The 22376-nt window shown below is 42.1% G+C and overlaps 1 protein-coding gene across 1 annotated transcript in view; it reads left to right on the top strand.

The window, feature by feature from the left end:
* The window catches only part of Adamts18 (ADAM metallopeptidase with thrombospondin type 1 motif 18), a 134401-nt gene that overhangs the window by 69108 nt on the left and 42917 nt on the right, over positions 1-22376 (top strand). Inside the window, exons 10-14 of the mRNA XM_077105688.1 lie at positions 5632-5727; positions 10163-10311; positions 16726-16898; positions 20625-20755; positions 21465-21588. Coding sequence (XP_076961803.1) covers positions 5632-5727; positions 10163-10311; positions 16726-16898; positions 20625-20755; positions 21465-21588 — 673 coding nt within the window. The remainder of the gene's footprint in view (positions 1-5631; positions 5728-10162; positions 10312-16725; positions 16899-20624; positions 20756-21464; positions 21589-22376) is intronic.

The following is a 22376-nucleotide window of genomic DNA, read 5'->3' as shown; positions in this document are numbered from 1 at the left end:
CTGGTAGAACAGATAGGGGCATTATTTATTGTTGCTTTTCAATCCAACAGTAAGGCAATTGAAGTTAATTATCTAGACACGATCAGGCAGAAAGTGCCAGTGGACAAGAAGACAAAAAGCCCAGGTTTTAGAGTCAAAATTGTGATGAAATTGAATTTGTTTTGAATGAATTTTGAGTAAATGGAGGACAGCCATTTCTTTGTATAAGAATAGCTATATGTATTCATTTTTTTTGTACAACAGTGCTGCAAACACATTATATACATAGGTGTGTGTGTGTGTGTATGTGTATGTGTGTGTGTGTATTACTATTTTCATTCATCTGTACCTTTGGAATATGCATTATCCACACTTTTCATGTTAAGATATAAATGTTTTGCTCATATTTACAAAACCAGCAAATGGCAGAACTAGATTTGGGTCTTGGCAGCACATGCTTTTGACCACATCTAATGCCTCTCCCGTATCTATTTGGAGAATATAGAATGATACCAGTGCCCATCCCCTTAGAAAAAAAAAAGGGGGGTACAAAACACTTCAATGGCCCATCACAAAAGAAGGTCAACAGAAAACATTCTACGGTCTACAAACACACAAAATGGTGCTCAATCTTAGTTATCAGAAGGACACAGAATAAATCACAGTGAAACCCAACTGCACACCCACTGGTAATACCAAATGACATCAAGCACATGAAGCAACTGGAACTCTTTCTGTTGCTGATGAGTGTGGAAAATGGCGCAATTACTTTGAGAAATGGTGTGGCAGTGTATTTTTAACATGGAAAATTAATTACAGCTTTATCTTCTGATCCAGCAAATCCACTCCAAGGTATTTACCTTACAGAAATAAAAGACTATGATCACAAAACACTGGTCCAGAAATGTTCTTAGTTACTGCGTGGTTCATAGAAACCAAAGACTGGGAGCAATTGGAATATCCTTCAAAAGGTGAATGGATGAACAAGTTCTGGTGTATTTGTACAATGAAACTCTAGTCATCATTCAAAAAAAAAAAAAAACTATTGATTTACACAAAAGCATGAATGAGTTTTTAAAAAAAATCAAGCAAAATGCTATAAAAGAATTCATTTGGAAAATTCCATTTATATGGCATTTAAGAAAAAGCATCACTAATCTATGGTGACAGAAATCAGAATACTGGTTTCCTCTTGGGAGTTTTGGGGGTGATGTGAATGTTCTGTCCTGATTATGTCATTGTCTGCAGTGACATATGTATTTTGTCACGACTCCTAGAACCATTTGTTAAAATGGGTGCATATTATTATAGTAAATTATACTTCCGTAAACTGGATTTTTAAAAATGATACCAGTGACAATTTTTGTCGATTGTTACTTTCTAATTGTCAACTGTTACTTTTTAATTATTGCTTAGCTTAAAAGTTTGAGCAAATGAGTTTAAACATAAGTGAGTTTAAATTCAGGGCAACCAGAGACTTACCTGCTAAAGGCAACTGAGGAATTTGCTTAACTTCTCTTGAGCCTCCTCTTTCCCATGAGCACAGCAAAGGCAAGGATTGCGACCTTCTTCACAGGGTCATGATGCGGATGCAGAGAAATAATTCAGGGAAAACTCTGTTCAGCGGCCTAGTTTGTCAGGTTCTCTTACGTTTTTAAAATTGAAGATTATCCTTAAGTATTCCAGAGTTGTCATGACTAGTGAAGGTGACTTGTATTTATAAAGTCAACAATTTTCATTCGTATGCTGATTTACTTAACAGTATTTATTAAAGTCTGCCTTATCCCAGACATTATTCTTGGGATGTGTCAGAGAAAAAGCAAAGTTCCTTACCCACATAGCAATGAATTGTAATGGGAAGGAAAATGGTGCACAGAAGACACTGTAAATAAGTAAATGGAGTAGTAAGTAAAGTCAGAAGTGCTGAGTAAGTTGGGAGTGGGATAAGAGAAATTGGGAGGCTGATTGCATGGTGACTGGTTAAGGTTTTCATTGTGTAGTGATATGAGGTGAAACTTGGGCCAAGACTTGATGGAGGTAAGAAAGTGTTAGGTATTCAGATAGTAAGGAAAGTAGAACAGGCAGTGCAAAGGCCTAAGTTTGGAGGTGTTTGCAGGACAATGCATAGCCAGTGTGTATAGAGCAAAATGGTAAAGGGGACCCGATGATATGTGGCTTGGCGGAGGATAATAAGGACTTTGGATTCTTCTAAGTGAAGTCAGAGGCATTGCATAGTTTTGAGCTGAGAAATGCCATGAGCTGACCTGATGTGGAAGGATGTCTAGCTCAGTGCTGTCCTCTAGAACTTTCTGTAGTGGTGGGAATGTTCAACATCCAATATGGTAGCCACTTACCACATCTGCCTCTTAGGAACTTGAAATGTGACTAGTGTCACTGACTGAGGAAGTGCATCTTGTATTCATTCAAAGTGATCTAAATTTGGTTTTAATGAGCCACTTGTAGCTATGGGCTACAGTACTGGACAGCACTGTGTTGAGAATGAACTAGGAAGGATGGGGAAAGACAGAACTGGAGGCCCATGAAAGGATGTGGTGGTGAGCCTCTTCAAGGTGGCTTGGGACAGGGAGCAGTATAAGTGGAGATCATTGTTCAGATTCTAGAAATGGTTTGAAGGCACAGCCCATGTGATTTCATGAGTGGCAGATTTTCTGATAGAATGTGAGGGAAAGGGAGGAGTTAGAGATGATGGCAGGACTTGGGGCCTGAATCGCTGGAAGGCTGGAGATGCCAAGATGCGGGATGGAAAAGGCTGAACGTGGAACAGGTGTCGGGGGCTGGCGAGGAATTCAGTTCTAGATGCGGGAAGTTTGAGATGTCGTATAAAACTTGACTTTCAGAAGCTATTCACATTTTCAGCATGTCGGGGTTTTATGTGAAGGGATGTACGTCCTAGAATTTAACCAGAGAACAAGATCAACAAGGGACAGAGGATGGAGAACCCAAGACTCTTTCCTTAAAAATGTGGTCTCCTTCAGCAAAATCATATCCAGGCAGCATGAGACCTTGGGGTCTCTGTGGTTATTTCATTTTCCCTTAAATTATGACTTAAGTCCAGGTAATTATAGATAAGGAAAAGTTAGTTGAATAGTCTCGAAAAAGGAAAAAGGGAGGTACACACAACAAAAGCACAAACTCGCCTCTCTGTTTACTTTGAAAGGGAGCTTTCTCGGGGGCATTCCCGGACGCCAGAGCATACAGTTGGCTGTAATTACATTTGACTTCTGCTCTTCACCGCAAGAGAAATAACATGTTCATGCAGCCTGTATGAGTTCACTCCAGAGCCTTTGTGTGTGTGTGTTTGGTTGGTTTGGTTGGTTTTGCTTTATCTCTCGGGTCCTCTCCGGCTGCCCCTTCTCTCAGCCTCATGGCTTGGCATTGCCCGTGGCAGCTAGGACAGGCATTGCCTGTGCCACGTGAGCTGGGGGTATAGGTTACGGCTTTCCTCTGGCTGCAAGAGAGAAGATGACTTAATTCTGAAAGCCCTTCTAAGGGTGGCTTTAATTGTCTCAATGGCTGGGTCCTCTCGCCCCTCCAGTTTGACTTAGAGACTGCTCTCTTTTCCACATTATGTGGATCCCTGGACCCCAGGGTCACTTGATATGGAGACACGCGGAGGTGGTCACCCTAATGGTAACTGTGTTGGGGGCTGCCTCCTGCTTTCTAATGTCATCGGCAGTTCAGAGAAAAATGTATGTATTTTGTCTTAGGAGCTCTTCTGAGATTTGCAAATGTTATGTGAGCCCCTGTCTGAGGCTGCTGCCGTTGGTGGTTGTGTTTCTAAACAGTGACGTGAATTTTCTTCCATTCTCTTTTGAAGGAAAGATTTTTATGATTTACAAGGTCAAGATCACCACATATACTTCTGGTTTCTCTATGTTTTCTTTTCCCAGTCCTAGAGAAAGCGTGTGGTGTGTGTGTGTGTGTGTGTGTGTGTGTGTGTGTGTGTGTAAAACATTACCAAGCGTGTTCTGGCCATATTTTCTAGTTGTAAAATCTATATTAATTTGAATGCTTGGGGGAATTGGGTGTGTGGTGGATTGAATTTTCACCGTCACAACAAAAAACCACAAAAGTCATCTCGTATTCTCCTGGTGTTGAATCCCCCCACCCCAATCCATGAGTTCCCATTTCGACCTTTGAGAACAGAATGTGGCAAAATGCCATCACTTTGATGTTCTGGGATGTTCGTGACATTCCATTGGTGGCCTAGTTCTGAGTAGCGACTTGGACAGTTAGAACTGGAAGTCTCCTGGTCCTGGTTCAGTCCCTTGACTCTGTAGGTTGGGAACTGAGGCCTGAAGCACTTGAGAGCTTTCCAACATCCATTCCCAGCAAGCCCAGGTCTGGAGCGATGGTGGAGACCCTGGACTCTGGAATATGAGGCCAGTTCTAGTGCCAAGTGCCACTTGCCACTAGCTGTGCAAATTCACAGCTTTGAAAGTGTCTGTAGCTTGCTCCGCCTCCTCAGCTGCATGAGTTTAGATGAGGCAGACTTTTGCCACTACAATGGTGGTGCTCCTGTTCATTTCCAGTTGGTGTCATAAGCTTAGTGTGACATCCAGCAACAGAAATTTGTTATGATGTTATTCGGGAGGCAGACACTGGAAAAGGCTAACAGCAGGGGTGGGTGGGGATGTGTTTGTTCCCTGTGATCTTATCTGGGAGAAGCCATTTTTCTTGGTCTTTCCAGCTTCTAAAAGCCACCTGCATTCCTTGACTCACGGCCCCTTCCTCCACCTTCAGAGCCAGCCTCCTCCTTCTACATCCTCCCTCAATCTCTCATTTCTCCATCTCCACTTTCCCATTTAAAAACCTGCAACCACATTGGGCCTACGTGGATAATTAAAGAGTCTGTCCATCTCAAGGTCGTTTGATGAGCAGCCTCAGTTCCACCTGCAGCTCTCATTCTCCTTTGCCGTATAAACTCACATCGTCACGGGTTCTAGGGAAAAGGCCATGTGAGCCCTTTTCTGCCCACCACAGTCTAGCAGGATAACTGAAATGGTTTCACAGGTCTAGTGTGAAAATGAAATGATCTAGATAATTAAACTTTGTAATCCAAGATGAAGAAAGGAATGACGATGATGTTAATGGCCAAGGTTTTGGATAACTCCGTGGGCCAGGCAGGCTAGCCATTTTGCATGCATCATATGGTTTATCTCTGAGGACAGCTCCGTGGAGTCAAGTGCTGATTTTATCACTTTTTGTGGGGAAAACAGAGGACACTGTAGCTTTCAGGAATTCTTAAACACATCCCTAGGGCACACATCCTGGAATTTCAGGGAAAGGATTTGAATCAGAATTGCTTTATTCCTATTTTTATCTATTCTGCTGCACTGTTTGTTATTGTCATTAGAACCCCGATGTCTTTGGTCTAATCCAAGGGTTCTCTAAATAAACTGCCGCGGCCTCCCAGTTGCTAAACACATGACCACACTGTGGTTAAATCAAACGGCTTCTGCAGTTGCTAGAGCATTTGGCCTTTACCAACTCCACCTGCCTCTCCTTTCTGAATAATTTATCTGATTTCAGCCACCACCTCAAAATATAATATTGTGTACAAAAGCTTTGAATATTTTCTTTTTTTTTTTCTTGCATTACCACCCTTACCAGTCCCTTCTTGCCTTTCAGGACATTTGCAAATCACTTTGGTGCCACCGAGTGGGCCACAGGTGTGAGACCAAGTTTATGCCTGCAGCGGAAGGGACCATGTGTGGCTTGAGTATGGTAAACTGCATACTTGTTAGTTTGGGCTCTGGAAACTTGATGAGGCATAGACCCAGACTCTTTGCACGGTGACCTCAGAATGGAGTGCTTTGGCTGCATATACTTTCTGCCTTCTCTTTAAAATGATGAGCATTATTCAGCAGTGATTACCAATCTGAATGCTAATATAACCATCAGTTCAGTTGTTGAAGCGGATTTTTTTTTTGCCTTTGTTTTTCTTCTTTTAGATGGAGTCTCGAGTTGAAATCTATTTGAATGAGCTAGTAGGTTTCATTGCACTCCACTTGCCTTTTAAGCTTGATGCCGTAGGTAAGAGTCTCAGGGAGCACATCTTCCCATAAGTAGCAAAGAAATGACTGCCTCTCCAGACCAAGGCCTCCGCCACTCAGTTCACCTCACAGGAGCTGCCTTGGACCTTCTGACATGCTACAGAGGTGCCCATCACTTAGAGTTACATTGCTATTGAAGGGTAAGAGGCATCTCCATCCACAAGTGCCAAAAAGCCTTTTTGCTAGTGAGCAGTAGCCCCCTCTGTTATGGAAGATTATGGCAGACCTCTAGGTTTTGAAGGAAACATTCTCAGGTATTAGTTTCTCTTTTTCTTCCCCTTTCCTAGCAGAATCTGTAGGTAAAGTTCACTTGGATAAGTGTCAGTCAGCTTTTCGTCACTGTGACAAAAATACCTGGGGACATCCACTTAGAGAAGGAAAGATTTATTTTGGCTCATGGTTTCAGTGGCTTCTGTCCATGGTTGGTAGGCTGCTGGCTCCATTGTTTTGGGCCTGAGATGAGGCAGATGAACATGATGGCGGAAGGGTGGAAAGAAGAAAGCTGCTCAGCTCATGACAGTGGGAAGGAAAGATGGAAGGAGGTCAGTAACAATAAATGCTTCCAGAGTACACCCCAGTAACTTACTTCCTTCAACCAGGTCCCCACTTCCTGTGGCATCCATCACCTTCCAGTAGTCCAACTCTGGACAGTAGTACATTGGGGACCAAGCCTTCAATACATAAGTCTCTTGGGGGACACTTCATTATTTAAACCATAAGAAGGTACCAGTAAGTGGTCCCGATTTGGAGGGTTCACTTGAAAAACTGACACATGTGCTACAAATGATAGCATGTCATCGGTTTACAGGTCTTTGTTTTTGACTCTTTTAAGTCAACACAAGCCTGTGTAGACGAATTGGCCATTTAAAGTGAATTCAATTTCTGTGCAATCTTTCCAGTATTAAATATTGGGGAGAGGAGACTCTGAGGATATAGAAGTGAATAAAACTCAGCTATAACCTTTCAAGAATTCACAGTCCAGCAGAGAAAGCTATGCAGAGGCAGTAATTCCAACTCCCTTTAATGCATATCTTCTATAAGCACCAGTGGCTATCGAAACCTGGATGAATGAAATTGAACCTTGCTCAGAATTAGGTATGCTTGTTCTCCTGGGCCTACACTGGAGTGGAGTATCTTCAGCTGGAGAAGAGAAAGAGGAGACTTTTGAGGGAAAGGTCAAAAGTAGTGGCAGAGCATAGACACAGCATATGAAAATAAGTGGGTGATCACCAAATGTATTTTTTTATATTTATTAAGGCATTTATTCAACATCTCTTGGAAGGTCTATAATATTTATATTTTAAAGAAAAAACATTTTAAAAAATTGAAGTTATGTGCAATTTTTAATCAGATATACTGCTCTTAGGAAATCTCAATAAGGATTCTCATTAACAATGCTTATAGAAGTTTTATAGCTGTGATGAAACAAAGCAATGGGTTAATTAATCAAATGGTTAAAAATAACTATTCAAGCCAATTTAATTTTGAAGACTGAGCTTATAACTTGAGAATTAATAGATGATTTTCATTAAAAGAAAAAAAAACAACCTAGCATCAATAAATATGGGAAGGCATATATAAGAACAGATTAATATAAATAATGAAAATGATGTATAACAAGGCATAAGATTTAATATATAAGTACATTAGGAACCTCAGTTCCACAGGGACTCAAATGCACTTGGATTAGATTTCAGTAAACAGAACAGGAGATGAGTCAGGCCAGAAGTTAGGAAACCAATGTCCTAATGCCACCATCCCCCACCCCCATTATTTTGAAATGTGGAGGTGGGGTGTGTATAATCATGCTCTGAGGAAAGCCCGCCAATGTGAGGTCACCCTTAGCAGAAGGCATCCCCAGTAAGTCCCATCCGCCATCACCCCTGTGTAATAATGACTGCATTCTGGTACATATGCTCTTGTGACTCCTTCCATGGACAGCGGAATCATAATGAGTGAGACTGTTCACCCCATAAGAGCTGAGGGCACCGTTGCCTCGTTTTTATCTGGAGCGTCAGGGGCAGTGCAGCAGCTGTTTAGAATTTTGTTTCTTTCTAACCAGAACTCAACCTATCCTACCCCATCCTTAGGCAGTCCCCTGTCCTTCAGTGATGATTCTTACTATGAATATTCAGAAAATAATTGAGAACAAAAGCCAGGTACTTTCATCTCAAGATATGTGTGCCAGGAAAGAAAGATGCATACAAGCTTTCTATGAAAAGGTATTGCTGTAAGTCATGGCCATTCCGTTTGATATTAGAATTCCTGCCAGAAATATATATCTGAGTAGTTGGATAAAATTGTGGATGTCTCTGTTTAGTATTTATATCTTATATAAAGATTTTATACACACTTGTGGATATTGGCATGTCTCTGGACATTCCTCCACATTCCTACCTTCTAAACTCATTGGAAAGCCAGAGGGAGCAAGTCTAACCTAATACTGGGATAAATACTGAAATCATAGAAAGTCCAATTAGTTGAATGACTGGAACAGATCAAAAAAAAAAAAAAACTCACTAATTTCCAAAAAGGAAATTAGATTAAAAATTAAGATATGTGGATCAGTAATTTGCCTCAGAGGTCAAAGGTAGAATGAGTTCTATTTAGGAACCTTGGCTGCTGAGTCCAATCCAGCCTCTGTTATTAGGTAGTTATTTGGGTAACTGTGTGTCTAAGCAAGTTAGCATATTTTCCCTAAATTTCTCTAACTCCTAAGTGCCGTGCAAGGCTTCTATGAGATTTTAATGTGAAGTTCCTCGTCCCCACTGATGGTCAGCTGCAGCTGCTGTGTTGCTGGCTGGTGTCGGCCACTGAGCCCAGTCCAATAGAGGCCCTGTGATCCCTGGTAGGGAAGAGGCATGCTTATTTGAGGGATAAAACTCTCAAATGACCGATTGCTTTCCCCCAGAAAGTTCTCAACAACGTTATATGGTTTCATACAAACTCTTCAGTGCCAATTAATCCAGGGGAAAGAAAAATTAAAAACAGAAGAATTAATCAGCACAAGGCAAGAAGTTGAAGAAAGGAAGCAATATCTTAACCCAGACAAAGTGCTCTGGCAACCAAGCCACACAGTCAACAGCTACATCGCCCACGGTGTCACAGGGGAAAAGTGAAGCTTTAAAAGTCAAAAAAAAACACCCCATAATTTTGTAACCGAACCCCCATTCCTCCGCAAAACCTGGCATGGTCCAAACCCGACCTTTTGGATCTAATTGCAGAGGCTTTTGGGAAAGTGTGCAGTGTGCTAAGTCAGGCAGAACCTACTCATATTAAAAGCACCACAAGAAAAATATCTAGCCCCCTCCCCCCCAAAACTCTACCAGACTAATATAACCCCCAAATCTCCAAGGAGGGAGAATGACCAGCAAGGTCTGGACTATGTTGCAAAGAACTCAAAGGGGAAGGTTAGCCCAGATCACAGCTCTGCCTTGTGCAGATCATGGGTGAATGAAACACCCAGAGCTAATCCATCAGATGCCGAAAGACTTGGAAGTCATCACAGGGTCCGAGATGAGGACCTTTCAAAAGGGTCAAAAGGGTAACATACGTTATCTGAAGACCACGATTGGTTCAGACTGGAAGTTACTTGGTTTCCTAAGAAATGCCCAACAGTAATGGTGCCCAACAAAAATATATTATATGTCCAATTGTCTGTTCTTAGGAGATAATCATCAAAATGATCAATGCTTTGTGAATATCTTAAAATCCATTTCTCCTTGAGTGAGTGACCTGAGTTGTCCCTGGGTAGTAGCACTGTTTCTCATTGTCAAGGGAGGCCCCTTTGCAATTTCGCCCGACTCCTGGGTTGTTAGGTGGAATCTCATCCCATGTTCCACCTTGACAGTTCACAGATCATGTGAGGCTCAGCTTGTTGGTGGGCGATGCTGCTTCTCTCTAGCTGGGCAGCTTTTCGAAATGCAGGCAGCCAAGGTGGAGTAACTGTTAATAAAACTGCGCAGAGAAAGGGACCGATCAAGGGGTCCTGCACTTTCCTCTTTGCCCACAGACCCGTTTCTCCCATTCCTATACAGGTGTTCACATCTCCCTGTGCTTTCCCAGGTACGCTCTGACGGGAACCGTGTCCCACGTTCTTTTCACAGTGGTGTCGGCAAGGCCAGTGTGTAAAGTTTGGGGAGCTCGGGCCCCGGCCCATCCATGGCCAGTGGTCCACCTGGTCGAAGTGGTCAGAATGTTCCAGAACTTGTGGTGGAGGAGTCAAGTATCAGGAGAGACACTGCAATAACCCCAAGTAAGGCTCCCACAGAAAGCCAGCCAGTAACACACTGGTTTTCTTCCCTCTGGGGAATGACAGTCAACCAGGATTTTACAATTTGCACAGAATTAGAGGCAGGGTGGGCAGAAACCAAAACACAGCAAAGAGCTTATTCCACCGCATGAATGTGACCATCAAGGACAAGTCATAGCCCAAGTTACTTTCTTAACCCACCCTGGGCTCTACAGTCACACAGTCAGGTGCCAGAGATTATAGAGCACAGAAGCTCAGTTGGTGGAATGCATGGCTGTCTGTCAAGCTGTGAGTTGGAGAAAATGTGCTTATTTTTGCTTTGCAGGAATGTATACCAACGTGGGCCGACTGTTCTGCCTGACTTCTCAAAAGAAACCAAAAAAAAAAAAAGTTATGTGTGAAGTTTTCCAATTTTTAAATTATTGACAAGAAATTCAATTTCCTTTGAAAACAAAAAGCCACTAAGAGGACAAGTTAAATCACGTATGGATTGAAATTAGCCAATGGTCCCTGTGGGCACTCTGGTTGAGTCAGACTAGAGTCTGAATTGCCATCCATACTCTGTGTAGATACCGGTGTGCTTAGGTTACTGTTATATATGCTAAGTTATGCGTCAGGTATTTTCCATTGCATGTGATCTAGAAAGAGCCTAGGCTTTGGACAAAGACTCCAGGTCACGTGTCTGCCACCTCTTAAATGTATGGCTTTGAGAAAATCGCTTGAACTCTCAGCTCAGGTTTGTGGGTGGAATGGAGACATATGTAATACCTTCCTGTGATCCTGTGATGTTCTCGGGAGAATTAGAAATTGTTTCTAGAGAGTGCCTGTAACATAGGGAGCATCCAGTGGGCACTCAGAAGAAGGATCTGGGGACTGTGTGGTTTTCATTTCTCTCACCCAAAGTTCACCAGGAAGTCAGGATCACTCCACAGAAGCAAGGGAGAGAGGCAGAGACATCAATGATGGTCCTGGACCTAGAGAATGCTAATAGGGTCAGAAAAATATGATGGGGACCTTGAAAATGTCCAGGTAACTTCCCAATACAGTCTGAGTGATAGAAGAGCCCAGGGCTTAAGAACATAGATTCTGAAGCCCCTGGGTTTGCATGCTGGCCTGCTAGCTGTGTGGCCACCCACAACAGGCTCTCTCTGTTCCCAGAGTCCTAATTTGTGAGAATAGGATAATGATAGCACCTACAACAGCTAATAGTTATAGAATGTTTTCAGAAGGGACTGGTATGTCATAAGCATTGCATAAATGGTAAATTGAGAATTAAATAATGCGACTAGAGAAAAAGGAAACTTAAAGAGACAAAGGGTACTTCATCTGAGTCAGCAGGCTGAGCTGGATCAAAAAGGATTTTTTGTTTTTGTTTTTTTTTTTGTTGTTGTTGTTCCCCTACCCCTCCCCCAAATTATAAGGAGCAGTTTGGAGTTAACTTGACCATGATTTGTCAAGCACTACTTGGGATATCTTGGGTTAACCTAGGGTTTTTCAGCTTCAGCACTACTGACATGAAGTGTTGGAAAATTCTTTTGTGGGGTTTGCCCTGTACATTGCAGGATAGTTAGCAGCAACTTTGTCATCTGCCCATCTGGTACTAGTAGGATCACTTTCCAACTCCCCACCCTCAAGTTGTGACAAATGACAATAATGCCAGGCATTGCCCAATGTCTTATGAGGGGCAGAATCATCTTCCATTGAGTCGCTGGGGTCTCATCAGATCCAGTCACTGGGCATAAAGGGAGGAAGGCTTTGATGCATTTATAACTCATACCAGATTATTAAAACCACCCTTCTGAAACTTTGAACACAGCCCATGTCTTGGATAGAATTGTTAAAAACCTTTATATTACTTTACATTTTTGAAGCATATTTCATGGATCTGGTTTTCATACATCACGAAATTTTACAATCTCAGTATTTTCCCAAAAAAGAAATAGATGACCCAGTTTAATAGCTCTGCTGGTAAAGTGCATGCGTGACACCCCCGAGATTTAAATTAAAACCTTTCTCATATCTATGGGATGGAGAACTCTCATTATAATAGGGACTCATTCGGGGAAATACCATATTGTAATTTCAGAGATGCCTAATAAAAGGATTAATCGCTGAAGTAATTCTACTCAGTGCAGTTTCATCATGTTGAACAAGAGCGAGGATCATCAGGATAGTGTTTACTTGAACTCTGCATGAAGTCACAAAACAAGTAGAGGGTCGGCCATCCCAGGCCAGCTGAATTGATTGTTCTGTCTCTGCTCTTAATTTGCCCCCCTTTTAAAAAAAAATTCCTCCCAATTTCAAGTTACTGGTTTCTTTCTTGCATCAGTTTCAGCATTGGGTTCCTCTGTTCACATCAGCCAGCTGACCCTTTTTATTTTCTCATCTGAGAAGCAATATGGGGCCTATTTCATTTATTGGTGCTTTTCCTAGTACATATTTTATTTCATGAAACATGGATCATTCCTGCCTGGGTTATGGATTTATCAAATGGTTGAGGTTTCATAGAGTGTAAAATCTGTCTACTCCTGGAACAGCCATTACCAGCACTACCTGTGGCCACCTCCCTTCTCTCATGTCTCTTCCAGGAGTCCTTAATTGGTCCAGTCTCTGGTTTCTGTGTCTCACAAAATACTTCTTTAGACATTTGTTCCCAGTCTGGTGGATGGTGACACATGGATCGAAATCATTTATTTTACCAATGGCAGCTGGATAGGGGAGTCGGAGGATGCTGATCACAGAAGCAGCCCCTGCCTGGGCACCATGCTGCAAATGGTGGAGTCAGACCAGATCCCCAGTCATAACTCTTTGACATCTTTTTCTGTTTGCTTCACCATAAGAAATCCTGGGTGTTTTGGTCAGCTTGTTTCACTGCTGTGACTAAAAGGACCCAACCAGAACAACTGTAGAGGAGGAAAAAGCTATTAGAGGGCTCATGGTTTCAGAGGTCTGAGTCCATAGAAGTCCAGCTCCATTCCTCGAGGCTGGAGGTGAGGCAGAACATCATGGTGGAAGAGTATGGCAGAGGGAACCAGCTAATATGATGATCAGGAAGCAGAGAGAGAGCCCACTGGCCAGACACAAATATATACCCAAAGCCACGCCCCAATTCCCACCTCCTCCAGCCACATCCCACCACTCCAGTTACCACTCAGTTAATCCCTATCAGGAGATAAATCACTCATTGGGTTAAGACTCTCACAACCCAATCATTTCTTCTCTGAACCTTTTTGCACTGACTCACACATGAGCTTTTGGGGGACACCTCACATCCAAACCATAACACTGGGGAAATTCTATAAATTTCTCAAGAAAGTTAGCACTTTCCTGAAGCATGAGTCTATGGAGAAAGAATTATCTACCAGCTGCTGTAACACTGCTAAGAAAATGGAGAGCAGAGGGAAGCCAAGGCTCTAGAACAATAATTGTATGGAATCTGTGGCCCATTTTCCAACCAGCCATTCCCAGGTTTAATTATTAGAACCACCAGCATACTTGAAAAATCACACTGATTTCTTTTAAAAGCACAGGTTATACATTCTAATTGAGAGTCTGTGGAGGGGCCCAGGAATCCATGGGTGTCTGTGTACGTATATATCTGCATACACATGTATGTACGTATACTTAATGGAGCTCTCCCAAGTGATCCTAAGGGCAATCCAGCCACCTATAGTCAGGATGAACTGCACAGAAGCAAATGTAATATAAGGACAGAATCAGATGCGTAGACTTTTGTATTCTGTTTCCATTTTTTTGTTTTTAATCATAAATAGCTTACTATATGGAAGGATATTATGGTAGAATTTTTTCTTAATTTATTCTCACACTCAACACTTAAAGCTACTCAAAAATGTAGAGTTGGAAGATTAAAAGGAAAACTCAAAGTCTTGGCTTTGCCTTGTCCCATAATGACAAATGAAATATATGCATATGTAAAATCCACATTGCAAACTACCCAGTGCAATGTGGGTAGGTAATACACAAGTATAAAGTATTTTAAAACAGATATAATTTGTTTGTGCTAACTTTGCCCCAAATTAAAATACTACATCAGTGGCCAAAATTGCTCTCATTTTACAGATGAGGAATTTCAATAAAATTGTCTAAAGTCAAGTTGGGAAGAGACAGAATATTCAAATCCAGGTCTGTCTCCATGTAAGAGGCTGGCACCCTGGCCACTGTACCACTCTCTCTCCCTCTTCCCACATAGGGCTCCTAACTCAGTGACACGTGGGCAAGGTTGAATAGGAAAGAGTCCTGGGCAGAGTCTGGAGGCCCAGGGGTGAGCTGTGCTCTGTCTCCTCTAGCTGTGTGGCCTCATCATTCAGCAAGTTTTATAAGCTCCATCCTCTCTCTCTCTTTCCTTTCATCTGTGCAATGAGGGGAAGACTGCTTGAGTCTGGAGGTCTTTTCCATGTTACAAGTTCTGTGAGTTGAAAGGTAACACGCTGAGGTGCCCTTTCACTTCATGACATATGATCAATCCAAATGAGAGTTATTTTTTGGCTCTCAGACAGAAGGTCTTCCACTGAGAAATTTGTTTTAAATATGCCTTGTGAAGATGACTAGGAATATTGAAGTTATGATGAAGCACGTTAAGGTTTTCCAAATGCTTTTTAGATGATCATTGAAGAAGTCTTTAGGGGTTTGATCTAGCACCGTGTCTGCTGTGTGTTTAAGTAGTTTCTCCAGAATGTTTTGAGATAGCACAAAAATCTCGCCTGGCCATGTGGCCCTTCCTGTTTCTGTTGAGCCCATCTTAGCAGGCAGTTATGGGAGAGCTTGATAGGATGCTGGGGCAAACCCCAAGGTCTTTCATAGCATGATTGTGCTTCCCAGGGAGACCAGGAATTTTAATCCCATCGATTTATTAATCTGGAGCTCCCTTTATGTTACATGTTGGCATCGGATCCACAGTTGAGTTTCAGCCTTTGGAGAAGGCTATGAGAAGCGGGTAATGAAACGAAGGAATTGCTCTGTGCACAGAGTAGACTGGGTAGGTGGTTAGTAGTGATTGTCAATGTGGTTGTGATGGTGTTTGTCTTGCTCTCTGGTTTTGGTAGATCAGAGTCTGCCAAGAAAGATCTTAAAGAGCTTGCCCTTAGATCATAACCATTTATGTTCTAATGGGATTCCCTACTCTGGAAAGCCATGTCCCACTGTGCTTGGCAGGAAAGCAGGAGGCCCCCTGCAAGGTTAAGTGCATGAAAACAAAGCAATGTTTTCCCTCAGGATCAATCTAAATATCATCCTGAGGACTGACAGCTGGACAGGAGATCATGGCAAATGGGACTTTGTTCCTGCTGCCCAGGGTCCGGCCCTTCTCTGTGAGGGTGCATTTTGGAAAAGCCTAGGAAGATGATGAGAGTCCTGGGAAGTGGGAGAAGCTGGCGATGACAGTGGGTCCCTGTCAGGAGGACCGGAAGCCAGGGTCACGTGAACACACAGGATGTTACTAAAGATGGTGGAGTGTGTCTACAGGTTTCCCTGATACAGGAGGAAGTCTCCTTCCAGACGTTCTTTGGACATTGGTGTTTCTTCTTTTGAGAAATGTCTGTTGAATTCTTGTGTTCATTTATTGATTGGGGTTGTTGGTTGGTGTTTTTTGAGCTCTTTATATTTGTGGATATTAATTCTCTGTCCAGAGAGTAGCTGGCAAATATTTTTTTCTCCCAATCCGTAGCCTCTCTCTTCATGCTCTTAGTTTTCTGTTTTGTCTTGTTTTGTTTTGCTGTGCAGAAGTTTTTAAATTTAATGCCATCCCACTTACTGATTCTTGGTTTTATTTCTTGAGTTTTAGGGGTCTTATTAAAGAAGTTCAAGTCTTTGCCTGTATGTTGGAATGTTGACCCTATGCTTTCCTCTAGCCGCTGCAAGGTTTCTGGTCTAATTCCTAAAAAGTCAACTTTGAGTTGACTTTTGTGTAGGGCAAGAGATAGGGAAAGGGGAGATACAGGGAATGATACTGATCAGATTATGTATGTGCATGCACAAATGAGACAATCCCACTATTATGTATGATTATAATAAAAATCATTAAAAAATTATCCTTTCATTAGTCATTAAGGAAATTGCCAGAATATAAAAACTAAATAAGAGAGGGCAAATAAGTCTGATTTTATATGCCAATTAAGGAGGAATAGATGCCTAAGGCTATGTTGAGAAAGATTTTGAGCCCAGGCCAAGTTTCTGCAAAAAAAAAAAAAAAAAAAAAAAGAATCCCCTGATTCATTCATTATATCTGCAGTGGATGAAGAGGGATGTGGGAAGTCATACCTCCATATTTCCCTTCCTGTGATAATCTGTGTACAGCGGCACGCACGGTAACAGTGGATTGTCCCTTCCCTTATTATTGCATGTGCCTCATAGCAAGGCCACGGATGGCTAGCACTGAAATTCTTGAATTTTCATTTTTAGGCCTCAGTATGGTGGCAAGTTCTGTCCGGGCTCTGGCCGTGTTTATCAGCTGTGCAACATGGAGCCCTGTCATAAAAACAGCCTGGATTTTCGAGCCCAGCAGTGTGCAGAGTACAACAGCAAACCTTTCCGTGGATGGTTCTACCAGTGGAAACCCTACACCAAAGTGGAAGGTAACTCAGCCTCTGGGGCACACGCTCACAAACGTGTCTGTGAGAAGGAACAACTGAGAAGCCACCGCTGCCCCTGTAACAGAGCTTCACTGTTCACCCCTCACTCCCGACTCGTCCCGATTTCGTTTCTGTTCACTTCCATAGGTTTTGTTTATTTTTCCACACCTTTTTTTTTTTTTTTAATCCACAAGACACTCCTTGTCTCCCCAATCCGTGAGCCAAAGGATCCATGTGTTTGGTTATGTTTCCAAACTTAGTTTTGACGTTTCAGCAATTTTGTCTCCCAGGGATCTTAATTGAAATGGGTATGAGTTGTCCAGACCCCAAACTCATGAAACCATATATACCCCATAGAGACATTGTCCTCAGTAACTGACAAGTCCGATGATTTCAAGCCCAGGAAGGCCTGTTTGTAGAGAGCATGTGTGTATGTGGGCACCCCCCCCCCCAAAAAAAAAAAGCATGAATAAAAATGATCTCTATACTAGGTTCTTAGTACTTACGATAACTAAAAGTTATGGCTTGTAGTTTTGCTTTTTAAATTAACTTGTTTTTATTTTGGCTGAAGACCAAAGCATTAATTTTAGTTGCAATGTGAGAATTTAATGTGCTTTCTATTGCCTATGTAGAATAAGCTGTCACTGTTCTAGTTGTTTTCATTCTGATTTTATTTCCACTTGATTTATCAAAACTCACCCATGTTCCCTTGAGAAAAGATACATGTGAATCCCGAATACCACGAGCAGAAGGGGTGTGTGGAAGGAGAAAGGACCCAAATTTTCCAACAATTTATGAAGTGTTCTTATGCAAAAGCTCAAGATGAACTTATATTAATGGTTATCAAGGAAATTAATGTAATTTGAGACATCAGCCTGGCAAATAGCACCTCCATATCAAGGGAGAAGAGGGTGCATCTTTGCTCAGTATCATCTCAACCATTTCAGGATCATTGATCAAGTTCTGGGTCGGGACTATCCAAAAGCCCAGATGTAATCACATAGGAACACTCTGAAAGCTGTGTCTTAGGAGAAGTAAAGAAGGTTGTGAACATTGCAACAGAAAAGAGACTAGTTATATTACAGACTTCGAAGAGCTACTGAAGAGAAAAGGTTTTAGATTTGTCTGAAACTGCTTTGGAGAACGCCGTTCAAGGGCTATGATCTCTTGGAATCTCCTATGAGTTTCTCAGACCTCCCTTGCCAGCCCCTCTAAAAGTATCCTTCCTTCATTCCATTCTCTGACACCTTCACCCTGCCAAATTTTTCATAGCTCTTATCAGGGCCTGAATTTATTCTTTTGAATCCAATCAATTTATTATCTTTCTCCCCTGGAGAATTTAGGCTCCACAAAGACTAAGCCTCTGCCCATGTTCAGCATGCTCGTATCTTCAGCATCTAAGACTTTAGAAATGAATGAATGAATATTGTCTCTCCCCAATGGAAGTGTGTCTGTCCCCAATGGAAGTGTGTCTGTCCCCTTTGTGAGATGGAAGTTCTTCATCACTAGAGGTGTCCTCCCAGGAAGGATGCTATGTAGCCTGGTGGAACATGGGAGTGGACAGAACAGCTGGGGCTGCTCCTGGCTAGGGATTTGAAGATGTGTCCTCCCTTGGTGGCATACTCTCCTAATCCTGTGTTTCTTATGTAGGGTCCTTCCTCTGGGGCTCCGTGCCCTTCCTTGCTCTTCCCTCTGTTCTTTGCTTTGGCTTCTCGGATACTCCTTGGTCTTTCCCACATTGCAACTGTCTTCAAATACGGTGTTCATGAAACCTGTTGTCTTTTAAATGACTTCTACGTCAAATACATGAAGAGAAAGTCAAACAGATGAATTTTATAACTTGAAAGATGACTTTTTTTGATGGCATCAAATCGATAAGCTTCTGCAGCAAAAGAAATGATAAAGGGCATGAAGAGAGAGTCTGCAGAGCGGGAGAAAATCTCTGCCACTGCTCTGCTGATAGAGATTAATAATCCAAAATGTATGAAGAACTCAAAGAGCTTAACCCCAAGAAAACAAATAACCAATCAAGAAATGGGCTAAACTAAACAGATGTTTCTCAAGAGATAAAACACACAGAGTCAACAAATGTATGAGAAGGTGTTCAACCTCTCCAGCAACCAGGAAAACGCAAATTGGAATTACACCGCAATTTCATCTCACTCTAGTTAGAATAGCTTTTGGGTTTCGATGTTCTTTTACTAACCCTATTGCAGTTTTCACTAAATAGGGAGCATGCAATCTCACTTATTCTCTCTACAGATGTTTACTGAGCTTTTTTTGTGTAGGAGGTGATCTGTAAGTTGCATGAGAGAGTGTGTATCATCCACAGCCTCTGGAATCACTCTTCCCAGGGGAGGGAGATAGAAAAATTAAGGACATCGGCTCTGTCCCTCTTCTTCTTATACTTACATCCGAAGAGACTGACTGTGACTTGAGGGTCTGTGACACTCCTGCCATTGAAGAAGAGCAAGGGAAGACTTTATTTGTAATTGTAAACAGCCCTTGTTCTACATTAGTGAGCTCTCCCGACCCACCCCATCACCTTTTCTCTTTCTGTTTCTAATGGATCAGTTCATAAACTTTCCCAGGAATATGGCTGGAAAATGTGAGCTTTCTGGAATATGTTAATACTTGGGAATGATAGAGAAAAGAGAGGATGTGTGTCATCCAACTTCCTAATCTCATGTGCAGAAATTAGGAAGCATTAAATCTGATATTTTTTTTTCAAAAATCATAGCTGAGAAACTTAATCCACCCACACATCTACATATTTCAACCATAATAAATTAATTTCTTTCACATTAACTTTTGACTTTGTCTTTTATTGGGGGTTTTGATGAATCATGACTGTTTGCAATCTATTTACACATTTGTTGTAAAACTGTTGTTAGGGATGTCACTCGGTGTCGCCTACATAAGGTCCCATGTGAGCGACGTCATCTGGAATTCCCAGCCAAAGAGAGCGCGTTCTGTTTGAGAAGTTGACATAGTAACTTCATTCTGATATGATAACATGAGCACCGTAAAAATAATATCTTTTTTTCTTTTACCCATGGTCTTAGAAATTTCTGAGGGCCTTCACGGTCACCCCGAGCTCCTTTTCTGCCTTTAGGAGTCTTTATTTCTCCTTCTTCTTTTCTTCATGTTATGGTTTTGCTCTATGCGTTTTCTGAACATGATTGTCAGTGTGCTTTTTTTTTTTTAATGAAGTGCCTAAAAATTTTCCTCTTTACAGATGGAATAAATATCTAAAGTAGTCCAGTCCTAAATCAAGGCAATCAAACCATGGCCTAACCTGTATCTTAAAATCAGTTTCATTGGCACACGGCCCATGAAGCCTAGAAGATTCACTATCCAAGAGACTAGTTACACAATCCACCAGTCTTATATGTGGTGACCGTCACCAAGGATGGGCTTTACATGGATTGTTAAATGGTCATTTTTGTGGTGGTTGCAAGCTGGCTATCAAACCCAGGGCCTCACCCCTACTAGGCAAGCACTCTACCACTGAGCTCCAGCTCCCTTTCCCTGGATTGTTAAGTGGAGTTCATATTTTTAAAAGCTACATGGCCATGTGGGTCTGCAGATGCACACACATGAAACTGTGTATAACATCATCTGTTTTGATCATGGTTTGCTGAGTAAACTTAATGGACCTTTTGATGATCAGAGCATTTCCTTGCAATTTTCCCTTGACCATGTCCACGCTTATCTCTTTGCTTCTAGAGGAAGATCGATGTAAACTGTACTGCAAGGCCGAGAACTTTGAATTTTTCTTTGCAATGTCTGGCAAGGTGAAAGACGGAACTCCTTGCTCCCCCCACAAAAACGACATTTGTATTGATGGGATTTGTGAAGTAAGTGAACATTCCTGCCTTGGGGGTATGGCCCTGCTGCGTTTCCTCATAGTAAATGGATGCTGTCAGGAGTGTTGTGAGAGATTCTCTGCAGGCAAGGTTTAATTGGGATAGGAATGCCACCTCCAGGTTCCTGGCTCGATTTCTGCATATCCCCTATCTAGTCATTTCAGGTTTCTCTTTCAGTCCTTTTCCCTACGTGTAGAATAGCCTACTTTCCATAGTGAAGTAAAAAAAAAAAGGAGAACGTAAATAATGCTAAACTTCTGCATTTTTCTAAGTACATTCGCTGTATTGTTAGAATGTTAGAACCTCAAAATATGTATTTCGAAAGAGAGCTATTTCTTTTCCTTTCTTGCCGGGTGCTCACTCACTCTCCCATTTCAGTTTGACTCTGAGCTCTGGGGGAGTGTGTGGATGTAGGTATGCTGTCCAGCTGTCCAGCATTTTGTCCAGTCAGAGCCGGCCCGAAAATCTCACCTGGCGTTAGTAGTAATTTTTTTCCACTTTCACAGGTATAGAGTCTTAGCTAATGCATGCAACCTGCTCCGTTACGTGTCCAATAATGGTGGATAAAAGATTTGAGAAACTTGACACTGTACTTTTTAATCAATAAATATAGAAAACATGCACCTTCTAGTTATTCTCAGCCACTGACTTTTCCGATTTCATATTTTCTCACTTTTTTTTTTTTTTTTTTTGGTCATAGCCAGTGGGATGTGATCATGAACTTGGCTCTAAAGCAGTTTTGGATGCGTGTGGCGTTTGCAAAGGTGATAATTCAACCTGCAAGTTTTACAAAGGCCTGTACCTCAACCAGCACAAAGCAAATGGTAAGAGACGCTGCTCCTTCTCTGCTGTGGCTGGTGAAGCGTGGGTGCAGCTGAGCAAGTTCAAGTCACACTAACATAGTACCGGTGCTGAGACACACCGAGATGAGAGCTTCTGTCACTCCTGCAGGAACAAGGGAGGGTAGATGGTCTTTAGACGGGAGTTTTTCCAATATAGCATATCTCAGAAATGCTTTGAAGGAATGTCGTCCCACTCTGCGTTTAAATGTGCCAACCAGCTTATCCTAGTCCCCACGAGCATTGCAAAACAAAGAAACTCACTGTGAAAGTCAGAGGACCTGTGCTCACAGTGGTACATGAATGTTCAAAGCAATTATCTAAACATCTTGGGTAAAGGAAACCTTTGATCCCTGCTTTCTGAGGCTCACTGTTAGGGATACACGACTAGGTTTCTTCTAGTGAGATGAAAAAGAACAAGGAGTGTTCTTGAGTTTTGTGGCCTTTGTTGGTGTGTCAGTCAACTCTCTGTCACTATGACCAAAATGCCTGTCAAGAACAACTCAAAGGAGGAAAAGTTTGTTTTGGCTCATGGTTTCAGAAATTTGGTCCATGGTCAGCCAACTCCATTACTCAGGGCCCAAGGTGAGGCAAAACATCATGGTGGAAGTGTAGGGGGTGGGGGGAATTGGCTCAGGACATGGCGAACAAGAAGCAGAGAGAGCTCTGCTCACCAGGGACAAAATGTGAATCCCAAAGGCCCACCGCCAGTGATTTACTTCCTCCAGCCACACCCTATCAGCCTACAGTTAGTTCCCTGTTAATCCACATCA

The sequence above is a fragment of the Callospermophilus lateralis genome, chromosome 18 (genome assembly GCF_048772815.1).
Source record: "Callospermophilus lateralis isolate mCalLat2 chromosome 18, mCalLat2.hap1, whole genome shotgun sequence".
NCBI classification, from domain to species: domain Eukaryota; kingdom Metazoa; phylum Chordata; class Mammalia; order Rodentia; family Sciuridae; genus Callospermophilus; species Callospermophilus lateralis.
Note: the sequence above shows the minus strand (reverse complement) of the source record. Positions and strands in the feature narration are given on the sequence as shown.